The sequence below is a fragment of the Beta vulgaris genome, chromosome 5, assembly GCF_026745355.1.
Source record: "Beta vulgaris subsp. vulgaris cultivar EL10 chromosome 5, EL10.2, whole genome shotgun sequence".
Taxonomy (NCBI): Eukaryota; Viridiplantae; Streptophyta; class Magnoliopsida; order Caryophyllales; family Amaranthaceae; genus Beta; species Beta vulgaris.
This window is the reverse complement of record NC_079206.1, coordinates 52,247,798-52,265,122: the sequence shown is the minus strand read 5'-3', so window position 1 is coordinate 52,265,122 and position 17,325 is coordinate 52,247,798. Positions and strand designations below refer to the sequence as shown.

The 17,325-nt window shown below is 44.0% G+C and overlaps 1 protein-coding gene across 1 annotated transcript; it reads right to left on the bottom strand.

The window, feature by feature from the left end:
• Window positions 1-7,226: 7,226 nt before the first annotated feature.
• LOC130591449 (uncharacterized) lies at window positions 7,227-9,760 on the bottom strand. Its single transcript, XM_057394772.1, has 2 exons — window positions 8,781-9,760; window positions 7,227-8,739 (listed from the first exon to the last, which is right to left on the bottom strand). Exons 1-2 carry the CDS (start codon window positions 9,758-9,760, stop codon window positions 7,227-7,229), a joined length of 2,493 nt encoding a protein of 830 aa, XP_057250755.1.
• Between the last annotated feature and the right edge of the window lie 7,565 nt (window positions 9,761-17,325).

Sequence of the window (17,325 nt, the reverse complement as noted above, 5' to 3'; positions counted from 1 at the left end):
CGCAACAAATATCATTTATTCTACTAGTGATAGTATGGTATGAATAAATTGTTTTTTTTTTTAGGGGAATGAATAAATTATTTATGAACACCTTTGTCACCCCAAACTGCAAGTGTAAGCACCAACTGTTTTGGAACAGTTATTTCACAATCATCTTGCTAATTAAATTCAACGTAATTCGAATATTGCAAATACGCTATTTTGGATACAAACAACTAGTACGGTAAAAAAACAATTTTGGGAAAAAGAATAAAAATAAATAATAATAATAATAATAATAATAATGTCACAAGAAGTACAACATTTCTAAACATGATCAGTACTTTCCCTCAGGCCTCAACAGCAAAAAAGACTTTGTCAAAAAAAAAAAAAACAAGAAAAGAATGATGTTAAGAATTGAAATTACAATAATCTAAAAATTTATTAAAAAAATAAAAAGAAACCGACCCAACATCATAGGAGAGGAGAGTCACGATTTTAGAGTAATCCCAACATCATACAACTTTTGATCAAGTTCGACCTTATCTTTTACGATCAAGTATTCTATAAACCAAGAAGTTAAATGCACTCCTTACAACTTCATAAACATTTAAACACCACCAAGCATAAGCATACGTAGCTTCTTGAATTGTCTCCCACACCACCAAGCACCAACTACCAGTCTACCAGCATACCTTCTTGTTTCCCACACCACCAAGCACCAGCTCCAACGTAACAATGAGCACTACTTTTTTTTTTTATATTCCTGGCTACAAATTTAAACCAACACTTGAAGAAATATTTACAAACTGTCTAAAACCCAAAATCTGTGGTGAAAAACTTCGGCCGGAGTATCCAATAACCGAAGTTAATCTTTATGCTTGTCATCCCCATGAGTTATTCAAAGATATGGCCATGAAAGAAGATCTAAAGGAAGAAAGAATTCGCTACGTTTTTACCGAACTCAAGAAAGTTAGCAAGCTAAAAAAAGTCAGAATTAACCAACGTCGAATTGTCGGAGTTGGAACATGGAAAGGAGAGCGTCCTGATGAGATTAGAGATGAGGATGGAAAAATTGTTGCTTATGATAGGTATTTTAAGTTTGTACCGGAACCTAAAAAAGAAGATAGTCTTGTAGATGGTAATAATAGTATTTTAATGGTGGAGGGAGAGTGGAGGATGCATGAATATTCCTTCCATTTAGACTTCTTGCAACAACAACAAGTAGATAGGGAGTTTGTTCTATGCCGGATAACTATGAAAGTCAAGGGAAATAGTAGAGCAAAAAACAAGCGTGGATGTCGAGTAGTGATTTATGAGCGCAAACCTCCTGCTTCTTCCAACGTCATGATGCAACCGCCCGCCTCTGCCGCTGCCACTGCTGCTGCCGCTGCCGCTGCCGCTGCTGCTGCCGCTGTACAAGAGACGATTGAGTAACCATATGATCAAGGAATTAGGGGTAATAATAATACTACTGATGATGTGGAGAACTCTTTCGTACCAACTTATTTCGATATATTTGGTGAAGATATGGAGGTCCTTGATAAAGTGGATGAATTCACGTCTTCTTCTTATCATCTTAGCTGCAATGTTGCTACTACTACTAGTACTACTATGGAGGAATTGGGTGAAAGTATGGAGTTTGTCGATAATGGTAAAAGTTCGGACATCATCGTGGATGATACCATGAAGGAGGGTGATGGTAATATTGCTACTACTAATGTGGAGTCTTTCGAACCAAGTTTTTTGGATATATTTGGTTATTCTAGCGACGAAGAAAATATGGGTGAAGATATGGAGGTCCATGATAATGTAAATGAAACCGCATCTTCTTCTGATCTTAGCTGCTATGCTGCTGCTGCTGCTGCTACTACTACTACTGTGGAGGAAGTGGGTGAAAGTATGGATATCATCGTGGATGATACCATGGAGGGTGATCAAAGAAATTGTGATACCGTTTCTTCTACTCATCTTTGTGGCAATAGTACTACTACTTCTATGGAGTATTTGTGTGAACCTTTACAGGTGCCTGAAGACAACCTTCTTGATATTGACTTTGACTTCCAATATATAGAATTTACGATTGTGGATGAGTTCCTTAGAGATGTATAAAATAAGATTTTGTTTCATGTATGATGATCTATCAAATTAGTGTAATTATTAGTGTCTTATCAAAGTAACTGTGCTAATTACCAATTTAGTTTGTGTTTGTGGATTTATAAGATTGAGTTCTTTGAATAATGATCAATGGAATTTCTGGATTTATGATCTACTTTCTTGCAATTTATGTTTGTTTCGGTATCGAAAACGGTGCCGGACTCTTTGAGAGTTGTCCAACAGTAGATGGATGTCCGTGAGGGATCTGCAACAATGACAAACGTGAGCTACCCTCGGGGGTGTTTTCGAGGAAACCCCCTCCGACGCTCAAGTCAGCTAATTACTCAAGAGGATTCTAGAGAGAGAGAGAGAGCTTAGAGAGAGAGAGATAGGCTATTTTTAGTATGAGAGAATGTACCTGCAGGAATAGTACTGGATGGCTATTTATAGGCGTACTATTCACCTGACAGGGCGTGTAATCTTGTGACACTTGTACTGTTGCGATTGATCTTGTCAGAGGGAAGATTCCCTTTACTTTGTCGTTTTCCATGGCCGTGACGGCGGTCTCAGCATGAAGACAAAAGATGAATTTGGAGTGGTCCCCCCTTCTGTGAGCCCACGTCACTTTGGTTTGCTCTCGGCCAATATGCAATGTCCGCTAGCAAACTTGGGTTATACCCATACAACTAGCCCCCCAGCATCTTTGACGGTCGCGACCGTCATGGATGTTCTAACTTGGTGACGTGGATGAGTTAAGGTTCCCCTATTAACTGGCCTTTTTCTTATTTCCACGTGTCAACCTGGGGTGAGTCGTTGGTTTTTGAAAAAGTGCAATCATTACTAAACTCTGGAATCCCGCTCGTTTTTTCCTTTTTGGACTTTAGGGTATACTGCGCGAGCGACACTTGTCATGCATCCGTAAAGGCAGTTGATACGGTTTCAATCCAAGCCCTTTATTTCGGTATTTAAAAGCGAAATTCCTTTTTTCTTTCTACTTTTACTCAACTCTTTCTCCTTCCTTCAGACTTTTCTCTGGTTTTCTCCATTTTCTTGCGAACTTTGAACTCGCTGTTTCTTGGTGCTAATTGTTCTTTCGCCTCGAAATTGCCAAATCCTGCTACTTTTCTTTGTTCCTTCACAATCTCCGAAAAAAGGTCACTTTTTGGCTCCGTTTTCTGGGTTTATTCTCGGAGGATTTTATCGACACTGTTGCGACATTTTCTCCGGCGAGCTTTTGCTTGAGAACCGTTTCCTGGGACGTTTTCTTTGTCGAGGTTCTTATCTTTCGGTCTGTCCCTTGTTCAGGTACCCCCTTTTTCTACCCTTTAGTTTTTCTTTTCATTTTTTGTTTTTATTTTTCTTCCTTGAAATCATGTCGGACCAGTCAGATAGTCAGAACTCTTTAGGAACTAACTTGATGACTGAGAGTGAACCCTCTTCTCCTTCTCTTCATGGTGGGCCCAGCTCATCAGATTCTAGCCCCCCAGATGGGAGGACTCGCCTCTTGGCTGACCTTCCTCTTACTTCTGACCGGGAGAAAGAACTTAGGTCTAAGTTTTTAAATGACCGTTCCTCTCCCGAATTGGCCAATTTGACCACTCAGTTTTTGACCGCTAGGATGAGTGGAGATAATCAAACACTTAAGGAATTGAGACATCAAATTCTGGCCCGTAGGACACTTAGGCACCTCCCCTGATGTCGTCCCTGGGTTGGATGTTCAACCTTTGAGAGAGCATGCCTGGCTAGAGAGCCTAGCTGATGCTGGGGTCGTGACCGATCCCAGCGTTTTCGACCGCCTTGCCCGAGATCCAACTCCTTCTCATCCCTCTCATCCTCCTGTTGTCAATTTAGGTTCTGATAGCGACTCTATTGCCAGCATGGAACATGATGCTCCTTCCTCTTCTGGCCGTGACCATGATTCCCGTCCCAGTCAATTTGACGTTGGGGAGAGTTCTGCTATGCCTTCCTCTCCACGGCCTGAGGTGATCCCGGCCCGGACAGATGTCCTTCATTCAGGGAAATGGTTGCCAGTGGACTATAGTGACGGCCCAAAGAAGACCGTTATTTGCAAGAACTGGCGGTTGGCAGCCTTAGAGCTGAATTATTGCGAGGTTGCTAGGAAATTGTACGGCTTTCCTCTGAGTACAACTAGTAGTCCCGGCCGAGGGAAGTAAAGTGATAGACTGTCCTCCCGGTCATGTTGCCGTGTATGCTCATCACCTAGAGTATGGACTGCGGTTTCCATTGGACCCGGTAATAGCTAAAATCATCCAAACTTTCAACGTCTGCCTTGCCCAGCTAACGCCTTTGGCCGTTAGGAATATAGTCGCTTATGTTTGGGTTTGCCGTTATAATGGCTTTCCCGAGACTTTGAATTTATTCCGGCGGTTGCACTGGCTGCGGAAGAACGGCTCCGCCGAGAAGGGTTGGTGGTCTCTGATGACGGCCGCGGACAAGATGACGGTCTACCCAAAAATGAGTGGGCTCAAAAGTTGGCAGGGAGCCTTTTATTGGCTGAAGGTTCCGGACAATTTTCCTCTTCGCCGCCACTTCACCAAACCTTTTCCCAGGATGGAGGATGTCACTAAGTATGAGTTGACGGAGGCCGAGGTGAAGGCCTTCGAATATTTTGATTCTGTGGACGCGGTCCTTGAGGGGGATGAGGGTGAGACGAGGATTCCCCGTACTTGGCTTCCTCACGCCAAATACATCCTTGGGAACGAGCCTTTGTCCGCTGTCTTCCTGTGCCGGACTCATCCAGAAGGTGGGTAAAGTGACTTCTGGTCCGACATGATCCTTATATATCTTTTTTATTTTTTTGTTTATGCGCTTAACTTTTCTTGCCGTTCTGACTGTTCTGTATGGTCTGCTTTCAGGGGACGTTAGCTTGGATTTAGAAGAGCTGGGTTTGGACGACAAGCTACGCCCCATGGCCCCAAACCCTGATGAGCCTCTTATCGACTATGACACCGTTCATGGTTTAACAGGTGGTCCGCGAGGTGCTGGCCGGAATCCTGGACGGGGCGGGCGAGCTGGACGGACTGTCCGCCGTGCCGGCCATACATCAGCTGGCCGGGCTCCCGGCCGAGGTTAGCCGACTCCGTCTCGCTCTGCCATCCAGGTTCCAATTAACCGGGGTGGCGGTAGTACCTCTCGTCGACGTCCGCGAGAACCTGAGATTGATGCCCCTAACAAGCGTCAGTCTGTAGAAGTTAACTCTACGGACTTGGCCGTGAACGACAATCAGGGATTCTCTCTTTCGCCTGTACGAGAGCCGGCCCCGGGAGCTCAGCAGCTTTCGGATTCCTTAGCTCGCAGCAAAGATGCTGCCGTTGGTTCTAGCTGCTCTACCCGCCAAAGGGTGTACGAGATGCTCAGCAGGCCAACCTTCCTCTCGGACCTCGGTCCGGGAATCTTTTGCCGGGCGCAAGAGTGGATTGAGACTAACATCGTCCCTCTTTGCGCCTCTGTCAAGGCTGCCCTTTCTCATCGTCCTTCTACTGCCGGCCAAGCTTTCAGACCGGCTCTGGATGTGAGGGAGGATGAGTCCATCTTTGCTGACATCCCTGCCAATGGCGGTACTTTAGGGTATCGTTTTTTGAAGGGACTTCAGCTACCTTTTGACCGTCCCGCCGACAAGCTGGTCGCCCCCGCTGCTCAATTGGCTCATGACCTCGTTGTGGTAAGCCTTCTTTCTACTTCTGTTCTCGTCTCTTTTTTTTTTTTTTTTTTTAACTTTTTGTGCTATGCTTTTTAGGCCGGGAATTCTGCTGTTGAGCTTATAGCTCAATACTTGGAGTATCAGCGTGTGGCTGAGAGCGCTGGCGGAGTCATTAAAGATTTGGAGGCCGACAAGAAGAGCCTTTCTCTTCAAGTTACTCAGCTGGAGAGTGACCTTGAGTCTGAGAAGAAGGCGAGGACTGAGGCCGACAAGGAGATGGCGGAGCTACGGCAGAAGGCCAAGGACTTGGACGAACTTCAGCTAAAGTGCTCCAACTTGGAATCTGCTCTGAAAACTTCCAAGGAGGAGACGCAAGCTGCTGTGAAGGCCGCCATTGCTGAGGCCCGGCAAGCTGCTCTGGGTGACTTCAAGAGGTCCGAGGAGTTTATTGGACTCCTTGGCGAGCGGTATGATGGTGGATGGGTGGCTGCCAAAAGGTGCGTCTGTCACTCCCATCCTGACTTCGACTGGGAGCAGATGGAGGTCGCTTTTGGCGAGGGAGTCCACAGGCAACCTTTGGCGGACGAGCCTTACATATGCTCTGAGGAGATAATTGCCAACGTCTTACCTACCGCTGAAGATGAAGCCCCCCCTTCCTGAAGATTTTGGCGGTCATCTTCAACCTCTTCCGTAGCATCCAATAGTTTGTTATAGCTTTAGTTGTCAGCCCTTTAGATGGCATGTAAACTTTTTCTTTTAACTTTTGCTACTGAATCTATAAATGCCTTGTGTTTAGTGGCTGCCAAATTTTGTATGTAGTTGGCCGCCAAGCCAGTAATTTATGATTCACTTTTGGTAGATGAACCTTGTACTTAATTTGAAATTTCTGTCTGTTACCCAATTACATTGGTAATGCTTATTTTACTCATTGCGTCCATTTAATCCTTTTGTCCTGCAATGACTGTTTGGTCTGTCATCTGACCGTTATTGTTTGTTTCGCCTGTTATGTGGCCACTAACGTTTATTTTGCCTGTTATATAGCCGTTAGTGCTTATTTTGCCTGTTATATGGCCATTTAGCGTTTATTTTGCCTGTTATGTGGCCGCTAATGTTTATGTTGCCTGTTATATGGCCATTTAGTGTTTATTTTGCCTGTTATGTGGCCGCTAATGTTTATGTTGCCTGTTATATGGCCATTTAGCGTTTATTTTGCCTGTTATGTGGCCGCTAATGTTTACTTAGCCTGTCATATGGCTGATATATGTACTTAGCCTGTCATATGGCTATTAACCTCACCTAGCCTATTATGTGGCTGGTATGATTACTTAGCCTGTTATATGGCTGTTAACATTTGTAACAATCATTTTACTTTACTTAGCGAAAATATGGATAATGATGAGCAAACATAAACAGAATGTCGGAATGCTAACGGAGTTTTATTTATGTATAATGCCATCAAAGGCTCCTGGCCCATTACATTTCTTTTGAACTATACATAATATTTCTTAAGGACGTCAGCATTCCAGCAGTTCTTCAGCTCTTTCCCATCCATTCCTTTGAGAATGAAGGATCCCGGACCTATCTTTCGAGCTATGATATATGGGCCTTCCCAATTGGCAGTTAGTTTACCCTCTGTGTGAGCTTTTCCGGTGGCGGCTGTCCTTCGCAGAACTAGCTCGCCTTCAGCTAACGGTCTCTCCAAGACCTTCTTGTTGTAGGCTTTACGGATTCGGTCCTTGTACATTGCTGATCTCAGTTCCGCTTTTAACCTTATCTCTGGCAAGAAATCCAAATCCTCTTTCAGTGCCTGATCATTCCTTTCCAGGGCCTGATGTTTAATCCGATAGGTGGGCAAGCCTACTTCTACTGGCAACATTGCTTCTGCGCCAAATGTTAGCTTGAAAGGGCTTTCTCCCGTCGCTTCTTTCTCAGTTGTCCTATTTGCCCATAGAACAGCCGGTACCATCTCGGCCCATTTTCCCTTAAACTCATCGAGCTTCTTTTTTAAGGCGCTCAGAATTTGCTTGTTAGCGGCCTCTGCCTGACCGTTACTCTGAGGATGGCACACTGCGGAATATGCAAACTTCACGCGGAAGTCCGAGAGAAAAGACTGAATGGGCCTACAGTCAAACTGGACTCCGTGGTCGAATACAATCGCGGCCGGGATGCCAAACCTAGTCATAATGTTCTGCCAGATGAACTTTTTTACTTGGTTGTCCTTTATCTTCGCTGTCGGCTCCGCTTCGATCCATTTTGTGAAGTAATCAATGCCCACAATCAAAAAACGCCTTCCTCCCGTCGCGGTAGTGAACGGTCCCAGAATGTCCATTCCCCACTGAGCGAATGGTATCGGACACAGAATGGGCTGTAAGTCATTGGCGGGCCTGTTTATCACCGGTGCAAACTTCTGGCACTTATCACATCTTTTCACATAGCCTTGCGCATCGGACAACATGCTGGGCCAGTAGAATCCAGCCCTGAGTGCCTTTAAAGCCAATGCTTTACCTCCAATGTGGTTTCCACAGACACCCTCGTGAATTTCTTCCATTATCTTCACGGCCTCAGCAGATGTTGCGCATTTTAACAGTGGCAGGCTAAATGATTTTTTGTACAACTCATTCTGGTATATCACGTACCAACTTGCTTGCTTCTGCAATTTTTTGGCGGCTGTGGGATCTTCCGGGAGCATTCCTGTTTGCTTGTACCTCACTAGCTCTGTAAACCATTCCCCTTGCTGGTCAATGCTGTATACCATGGCCACTTTCTGCGCAATGCTTTTTTCCTTGAGGATGTCAACCGTGACCATCCTTTCCACCTGGAATGAGTCTGAGCTAGCTACCTTAGATAGGGAGTCCGCCTTCATGTTCTCAGCCCTTGGAATCGCTTCAACTTCGAACTGCTCAAGCTGTGCTATTATTTCCTTGGCTTTCTCCACATACTTAACCATGTTGGGCTCTCGGACCTCAAATTCTCCTTTAAGCTGACTGCTAACCAACTGGAATCTGTTTTCAAGAGGACGCTTTTAGCTCCCGCTGCAATGCACATTCTTAAGCCAGCAATGGCTGCCTCGTCTGATTCATTGTTTGAGGCTGGGAAAGCAAATTTGATGGCGTATTCGAAGGTGTTTCCTTCTGGGCTGGTTATCACAATACCGGCCCCTGCCCCGCTAGCGGCCGAAGAGCCGTCTACCTCCAGCAGCCATGATTCTTTTTCTTTTATCTCTGCCTCCTCATAAGCCTCAGTCATGAAGTCCGCCAGTGCTTGCGCTTTTATGGCCGTTCGCGGTTTATGCTGAATATCATACTCCGACAATTCAATGGCCCATTTCAATAAACGCCCAGAGGTTTCCATCTTTTGCAGAGCTTTCTCCAACGGCTGATTTGTTAACACCTGAATTGGATGACAGTCAAAATAGGGCCTTAACTTCCGAGCCGCTACAATAACCGCCAATGCCATTTTTTCAATCTGCTGATACCGGCTCTCTGGGCCGTTAAGAATGTGGCTGACAAAGTATATTGGATGTTGCTGTTTCTCCCTTTCTGTTATCAGCACTGCCGCTACCGTTTTGGGGGAGGCCGAGATGTACAACTGCAGTGTGTCCCCCGCCTCTGGCCTTGTTATGGTTGGTAGCTTTGCGAGGTGTTCCTTCACGGCCGAGAAGGCTTTGCTCTGCTCTTCCCCCCATTCGAACTTTTTATTCCCCCTGAGCAGCGCGAAAAACGGAAGGGCCTTATCAGCCGACTTCGATATGAATCTCGTCAAAGCGGCCATCCTTCCTGTTAATCTCTGGATGTCTTTGACACCTTTGGGCTCCGGAAGGCTCAAAATTGCCTGAACCTTGTCCGGGTTCGCATCAATGCCTCTTTTGCTCACCATAAATCCAAGAAATTTTCCCGCTCTCACTCCAAAGACGCACTTCTTTGGGTTCAATTTCATGCTGTATTTTCTCAATGTTTTGAATGTTTCCTCCAGATCCGTCAGATGCTCTCGGTCCGTTTTACTTTTGACATAGAGTCGTCCCATCACTTCTATATTACGCCCTTCTGAGCCGCAAATACCTTGTCACTAACTTCTGGTAGTTGCCCCAGCGTTTCTCAGGCCGAAAGGCATTGCCTTATAATTGTAAACACCCCATCCTGATGAATGCCGTTTTCTTACGGTCCTCCTTTAAAAGCTGATTTGATGATACCCTGAGAAGGCATCCATGAAACTCAGTAGTGCGTCCGCTAGTAGAATCCACTAGCTGATCTATCCTTGGCAGAGGATAGCATCCTTAGGGCATGCCCTATTCAGGTTTGTGAAATCACGCACATACGCCATTGGCCGTTGGCCTTTTCACCATGACTACATTTGCCAGCCATTCAGGGTAGTCACAAGGCTCGATAAAATCAGCCGCTATCAGCTTTTCTACTTCTTCTTTGATGGCCTTATTCTTTTCGGCTGAGAAGGCTCTCTTCTTTTGCTTTACCGGTCGGACTGTGCTGTCGACGTTTAATCGATGGACCATCACGGCCGGGTCTATTCCCGGCATCTCGTCTGCTGAGAAAGCAAATATGTCAGCATTTTCCTCAGGAGAGTTACCAGGTTTACCCGGACCTCAGGGTCCATGTCCATCCCGACCGCGACCGACGAGCAGGGTCATCTGCCAAAACTTCTTGTTTAGTTTCTCCATCAGGCTGTGGCCTCGGCTCGTCCTCTGGCCGGGACTCCAACTCTTCTAGCGGCACCTCCTTACTTTTCCGGACAATGAGTACTTCCTCTTCTTCATTACTGTCATTCTTCTCTGCCTGAGTTCTTCTCATGGCCCTCCTCTGCTTTCTTGAGGGAGGATCTGGATTCTCGACCGGGAACCTTCTTGCTGGTTGCTTTAATGTTGTTAAGTAGCATGATCTTGCCATCTCCTGATTACCCTTCAATCTTGATGTGGATCCGTCATTGGAAACATACAACATGGTTAGGTGGTAAGTTGAGACGACACCTTGGACGTCATGAATGAATGGGCGTCCAATGATTGCATTGTATGCTCCCGGAACGTCCACTACCAGAAACTCAGTCATAACATCTCTGGCCGACTCCTCCTCCCCAATGCGTACCGGGAGTGAGATTAACCCTTCTGGCACCACTAATGCCCCTGTGAATCCAATGACGGGATATCGGACCGGCTTCAAGTACTCACGGCTCAACATGAGCTTTTCGAATGTTGATAAGTACAGAATATTCGCGGAGCTTCCCCCATCCACCAAAATTCTATGTACCAGACAATTTGAGACTTTTAGTGTTACCACCAGCGGATCATCATGAGGGTACACCACATGCTTCGCATCCTCCAGGGTGAATGACATGGCCGGCATCGCCGGCGGATTCTTCCAGGGCAAGCTGGCGTTGAAATTGACTTGATGTCGGAACTCTTTTAAACTAGCCTTAGCGCCGTTAACACTTCCTCCATGGATAGGTCCCCCACTGATAACGTGGATCTCGCTGATCCGGGATTGAACATTTCGAGTCACGGGCTTTACAAGATCGCCCTCCTTTGTCTGGGCCTTGTACTGACTGAAATACCCTCTTCTTATCAGATCCTCCAGGTTATCTTTTAAGTGCCGGCAGTCCTCAGTTATATGGCCGTGATCTCCATGGAAATCACACCATTTGCTTTTATCACGATTTTTATGGAACATCGGTCTCGGACGCTGCCATTTATCGCTATCCTTATTCATCAGAAAAATTTGGCTTCTAGAAGTGGTGAGTTGAGTATATGCATCGAACCTCTCCTTGCGTTCACCTCCTTCCCGGCCATTCTTTTCACGATCCCTGCGATCGCGGTCATACCTTTCATTCTCCCCTTCACGGTCATTTCCCTCTTGACCATATTCGACTCCTGCTTTCTTTCCTCACGGCCCCGATCCGCCTCGCGGGCCTTATCCTTCTTCTTGTCATCTTTCTTTCCGGACTCTCTGTTGCCTACAGCTTTATCAAATTCCTCCCCTCTTATATAGTCATTGGCCTTGCCAAGGACGGGACCCAGGGTTGTGTATGATTTCCGGCCCAGATAATTCCGGAAGGGTGATCCCTCCTTGAGCCCAGTCATTAAGGCTAAGACGGCCAAGTCTTGCTGCAGTCGAGGTATGGAAACTGCCTCAACGTTAAAGCGGCCAATGTAGTCTCTCAGACTCTCGTTTTCTCCTTGTTTGACTGACAGCAATTCCCCAGTGGTGCGTTCACGACGCCTATTGCTTACAAAGTGTGTACTGAACATGGATGACAACAGAGAAAAGCTAGAGACGCTACCTGGCTTGAGACTTTTGAACCATGTCTGAGCTATCCCAGTCAAGGTTGAGGGAAAGACTTTACACCATATGGCATCACTTGAGTGTAGAGGAACATGTGTCCTTCGTAAGCCGCGACGTGATCGTCGGGTCTGATGTGCCATCATACTTAGAGGACGGCATCTTGATTCGCGTCATAGGATGATTCAATATTTCCAGAGTGAAGGGGGAAAGCTTAGGCTTGATCAAGAGGTGACCCCAGCCGAATAGTTACTAGCACCGACGGTGCTGTACTCACGGCGGGAGTGACCCTGCGTTTCCTCTTCAGAATAGTATACCTCCTCAGTTTCCAGAATTTCCTCCTCATAATCAGATCGGTCTATTTTCTTCTCCATTTCCCGTCCCTCTCTTCCCAAGGATTGCATTTTTCGGAGCGGGGTCCCATCCGCGTTCCTACCAGCCTGAGCCGGTGGTCGCTTACGGGTACCGCCAGAGGGTTGGGGAGGAGCATTTTGTTGAGGATTACCTGTCAGCATCTGGATAAATGACGCGACCGTTTGCAATTGCTCAGGAGAGAATTGACTTAGCTGTGCCAAGTTGAATGGTACGTTGGTGTTTGGGGTTTGATCCTCGCTCCCCGGTGTCCGGTAATGGAATTGCAGGTTTCCCAACGCACCAGTGATGACTGGCTGCGAGGAATTCTGGCCTTGCTCAAACTCAGGCTGACCATGGGTAGCATTGTTTGTGTCTTCCATGACTGATACCTTAGAAAGGGTGAGGTCCCCTCCTTCTAGCGCCAGTTGTTTCGGTATCGAAAACGGTGCCGGACTCTTTGAGAGTTGTCCGACAGTAGATGGATGTCCGTGAGGGATCTGCAACAATGACAAACGTGAGCTACCCTCGGGGGTGTTTCGAGGAAACCCCCTCCGACGCTCAAGTCAGCTAATTACTCAAGAGGATTCTAGAGAGAGAGAGAGAGCTTAGAGAGAGAGAGATAGGCTATTTTTAGTATGAGAGAATGTACCTGCAGGAATAGTACTGGATGGCTATTTATAGGCGTACTATTCACCTGACAGGGCGTGTAATTTGTGACACTTGTACTGTTGCGATTGATCTTGTCAGAGGGAAGATTCCCTTTACTTTGTCGTTTTCCATGGCCGTGACGGCGGTCTCAGCATGAAGACAAAAGATGAATTTGGAGTGGTCCCCCCTTCTGTGAGCCCACGTCACTTTGGTTTGCTCTCGGCCAATATGCAATGTCCGCTAGCAAACTTGGGTTATACCCATACAATGTTTACATTTGAAACTCTTTTATGTACAAGCTGCACATGTTGGGTATATGACTACATATGAAGCTCATGGGGTGTATGAGGGTGGAGAAAGGTTGCGTAGAAGAAGAAATGCGTCAAAGCGGAGTGTCTGTAACTTTACCCGATCGGGTCGGGCAAGGGTGCCTGATCGGGCCCGTAATGAAGCTTTATTATAAGTTAGTAGATTCTTTTATATCTATATCGTTTTAGGATTCATTTTCATTGTAGATGTCATATGCGTTTTCATGAATAAAAGGTGAATACACATAATCGTGTGTCCCATTTAAGTATTCGATGATAAAATATCCCGTGGTCTTAATTAGTCAAACCCAAGGGCATAGCAGTCTGAAAAACCATTCAAAACTATTTCGAAAAGTGTTAAAAGTCCTATTTTAGAGCTCAAATAATTATTCATGATAATTAATTGTATTTTGAGCCCAATCCTTTGAAAATCCCAATTAATTATTTAATAATAATTCATTGTTTCATTATTTTAATAAATAAATATTTTCAAAAGATATTTTTTATAGTCAAAATAAGATTTTCGGAATTAAAGGATAAATGAAAATCTTTCAAAACGCGTTTTTAAAAAAGCTAGCAAACATACGTTAAGAGTAAGGCTGGTGCGCCTCGCACCAGCTTGCGCTTGGCACGGGGCTATGTGCATGTCGCACGTCTATACGTCAGGCGCAACATTGTCCACCTGTATCAGGTGCACCGATCTACACCTGATACGTGGATTTCTAACACACACGGAGTCCTGCGCCATCTATGGAGTTTAGACGGAGAAATCTACATTGGATAATTCCCTAATCTTTTCCCTACGATTTTCCATATCCAATTTGGTTTATGAGTCTTCCTTTAAAAAATTGTTGGTGACTTTAAAACAATTTTCAATACAAAACCTTTACAATGGGGTAGTCAAATCTAATACACACTCATCCTGCATAGGCGAAATAAAAACACGCCTACAATTTGGCGACTCCACTTAGGGGAATTCAAAAAAAAAAAAAATGAGTGGGTGAAACTCGAAAAATAAGATTCATACTCTTTTTATGCCTTTGAATGACATTACAGTTTTGCATATGCATGGCTACTATTTAGCCACCATAAGGCCAATCTACCTTGTCTCATTAGCACATGTTCTATGTATGAGGTCACCCCCGGGGGTTTGCACTTTGTCCTTCCAAAAAGCTTCCTAAGCGATAGTGTTGGATATTAGTTATAAGCAAGCCTACCCAACCATTGCATTGTTTCTCTTGTTCCTGACTTGAGAACTGGAGTGCGTCTTAGATGTGGCCACCTCTTTAAGCAGGGGTTCGAACACTAGTGGAAAAACCTTATAACTCACTTAGTAACAGATGCGGTTTTGTAAAATCGCATCCGAAAATCAACATAAAAAATGGGAGGGAAATTTGATGCGGTCCTTTTGTGAACCTCATCAGATTAAAAAAACTGATGCGGTTTTTTTAAAATCTAATGCGGTTTGGTGGACCGCATCAGAAAACCCGTTATTTTCCTCCCCAAAATCCCGTGTATTAGCCCAATTCCCTCATGGCGCCATTTCTCTCTCACGCATCCTTTTCCCTCCCCTGTCTCTTTCTCTTACTCTTTTCTCTCCTCTCACGAACAAAGTAACCTCCTCTCTTGCACTGTTCGTCAATCTTCACCCTGTCTTTCATCAATGAAGACAACACAAAGCCAGATTTTCACCTCGTACATCCCTCCCAGCCCCTCGGCGTTCATCTCACCAGCACTTCTCCTCTCCTCCCTCGTCGTTCATCTTCGTCGCTGCAGATCTCGAGGCTTTTCATTTTTAGTTACTGATTTTTGTTTCGCATTTTAATCTCGCGGGAATTCCAGATTTAAGTTAATATTTTTCGTTATTTTATTTTCATTCGTAATTCGCATATTTATGTCAAATTTATTTCTTTGTAATTAGATTGAAAGGATTGATTTTCGCCTAATATTTCCTTTGACCTAACGAAGCTAGTCACCCTTAAGACTACAACGACACCCTTTAACCTAGCGAATATAGTCACCTAAAGACCTTAACGGCACCCTTTGAACTAGAGAATCTAGTCACCTTTATAACCATAACGGCGCCCTTTGAAATAGCGAAGCTAGTCACCTCTAGGACCATAATGTCACCCTCCGAGTTTAGCGAAGCTACTCCTACCTTACATCTATAACAATCCAACTCCTCGAGTCTATCAAAGCTATCTTAATTCCATAATGGCCCAAAACCTTTGAATATAGCAAAGCTAGCCCATCTTGGATCCGTAAAACTCCAAATCATCGAGTCTAGCGAAGCCAATCACCCATAAAGTCAATAAAGGCAATCCATTAAGTCTAGTGAAACTAGCATAAAAAGCCAATCATGGAGTCAAGTCTGCTTGCATAGTCCAATCTAATCTATGTTTGCATGTGCATATAGTTAGGCCCATGTCTCCATCATGGTCAAGTCAATACTAGTCCAAAAACCATACTCATTTATAATCATTCTCCATTTTCATTTCCATTCTTCCATTTCCCATTCCGATTTCTCATTTCCATATCTCATTTCGAAAACATTACTTCTTAATATTTACGAGGTCTACTGGATTTTGTTCATGACCGGTCAAGAGATTATAACTTAGAAACGCTTAATGGAGGAGCAAATTGTGAGCCTACTCTAAAGCTCGTCAATTGCACTATCACCACCTCGACTTCGTTTAGAGTCATGAAGATTACTTTTGACCGCCTTCATGAAAGAGGCACGATAACTTCCATAGGATCTACTGGCTTCACAATAGAGGCGTGATCACTTCCATAGGGTCTATGTCGAACCCTACATTTCTACAGTTAATTTCAACGGGATAATTCCGCCTGACATCTAGTGTCGAATTCCATCAATGCACTGAATGATGGTCGATGACAACAGATCTAATACTTGCTACAATGAGAATCAATATCACCAGCAACCTTTTTGCGTAGTGCACCAACAATTCAAAGGTTTAATCTTTTATTTCTTGTTTCCTAGGATGAGTCGGAGAGTCCTTACCCTAAGCCATATCTATCCTTTCCCGTCGAGTCTACATGACTTTATCTATGCCTTTTCATTTTCATTTTATTTTTCTTTTTATTTCCATTGGGCTTTCACCATCATTTATGCTTCGAGTTCAATGATAAAACTTAAATCACCCAATGAACTTGATTGATAACAATGAAAAGAGATTTGAAACAAATAAAAAGAGAGAAAAATAATAATGGACATACTTTCGATCAAGAGGTATTCCCATCTTCCCTCCATCATCCATAAACCACCATCTTCAATAGCCAAATACCCCTTCGAAATGAAAGCTACACAAATAGCATTCAAACCTTCTACTAACCTAAACCAATAACTTGTGTGCAAGTCTCACTACATTAAAAAAAAAATCAATGTCAGGCAAAGATTAAAAAAAAAAGTGAAAAGATTCAAAGTGCGAGAAAAGCAAAAGAAAACGCACAGTTTAAAAAGAAACATATAGAATAAAATGAAAAAAAAAATTCAATTGTGATCCTTTCTTTTTTTAAAAAAAAAAACTCTATTTTTTAAAGAACGAACAGTTCTTTTAAAACATAAGACTTTTTCTTTTCAATTGAACTTATTAGACTCAGCAATCGGGTTCGTCCATATAAATAATATTTTCAATGAAAGAAAAAAGACTATCATCATTCAAAAAAAAAATATTTTGTTTAACTCGATTCTAAGACTAGTAATTGCTCTTATCTTTTCCTTTATAGGTTCTATATTTCATATTACTATTATTAATTTATATAATATAAAGCCGCATCCTTGCAGTTAGGTCAATCAACACCCTTGGATCTGATCCACCAATGGATGCATTACAAAAATATATTAATTGAAATCAATTAATATATTTTTTCTTTTTTTTTTCGACGATTAACCAATTCCTTAAAATATAAAGTAAGGAATTTCCCCAAACCTCTTCTATATTTAGAACCCCGAAAAAGCACTTTTTAGATTTCT

Coding starts and splice junctions, on each gene's coding strand:
- LOC130591449 (XM_057394772.1), bottom strand. CDS start 9,760: ATGGGACGACTCTATGTCAAAAGTAAAACGGACCGAGAGCATCTGACG. Junction 8,740..8,780: donor GCCATTGCTGGCTTAAGAAT/GTGCATTGCAGC, acceptor TCTTGAAAACAG/ATTCCAGTTGGTTAGCAGTC.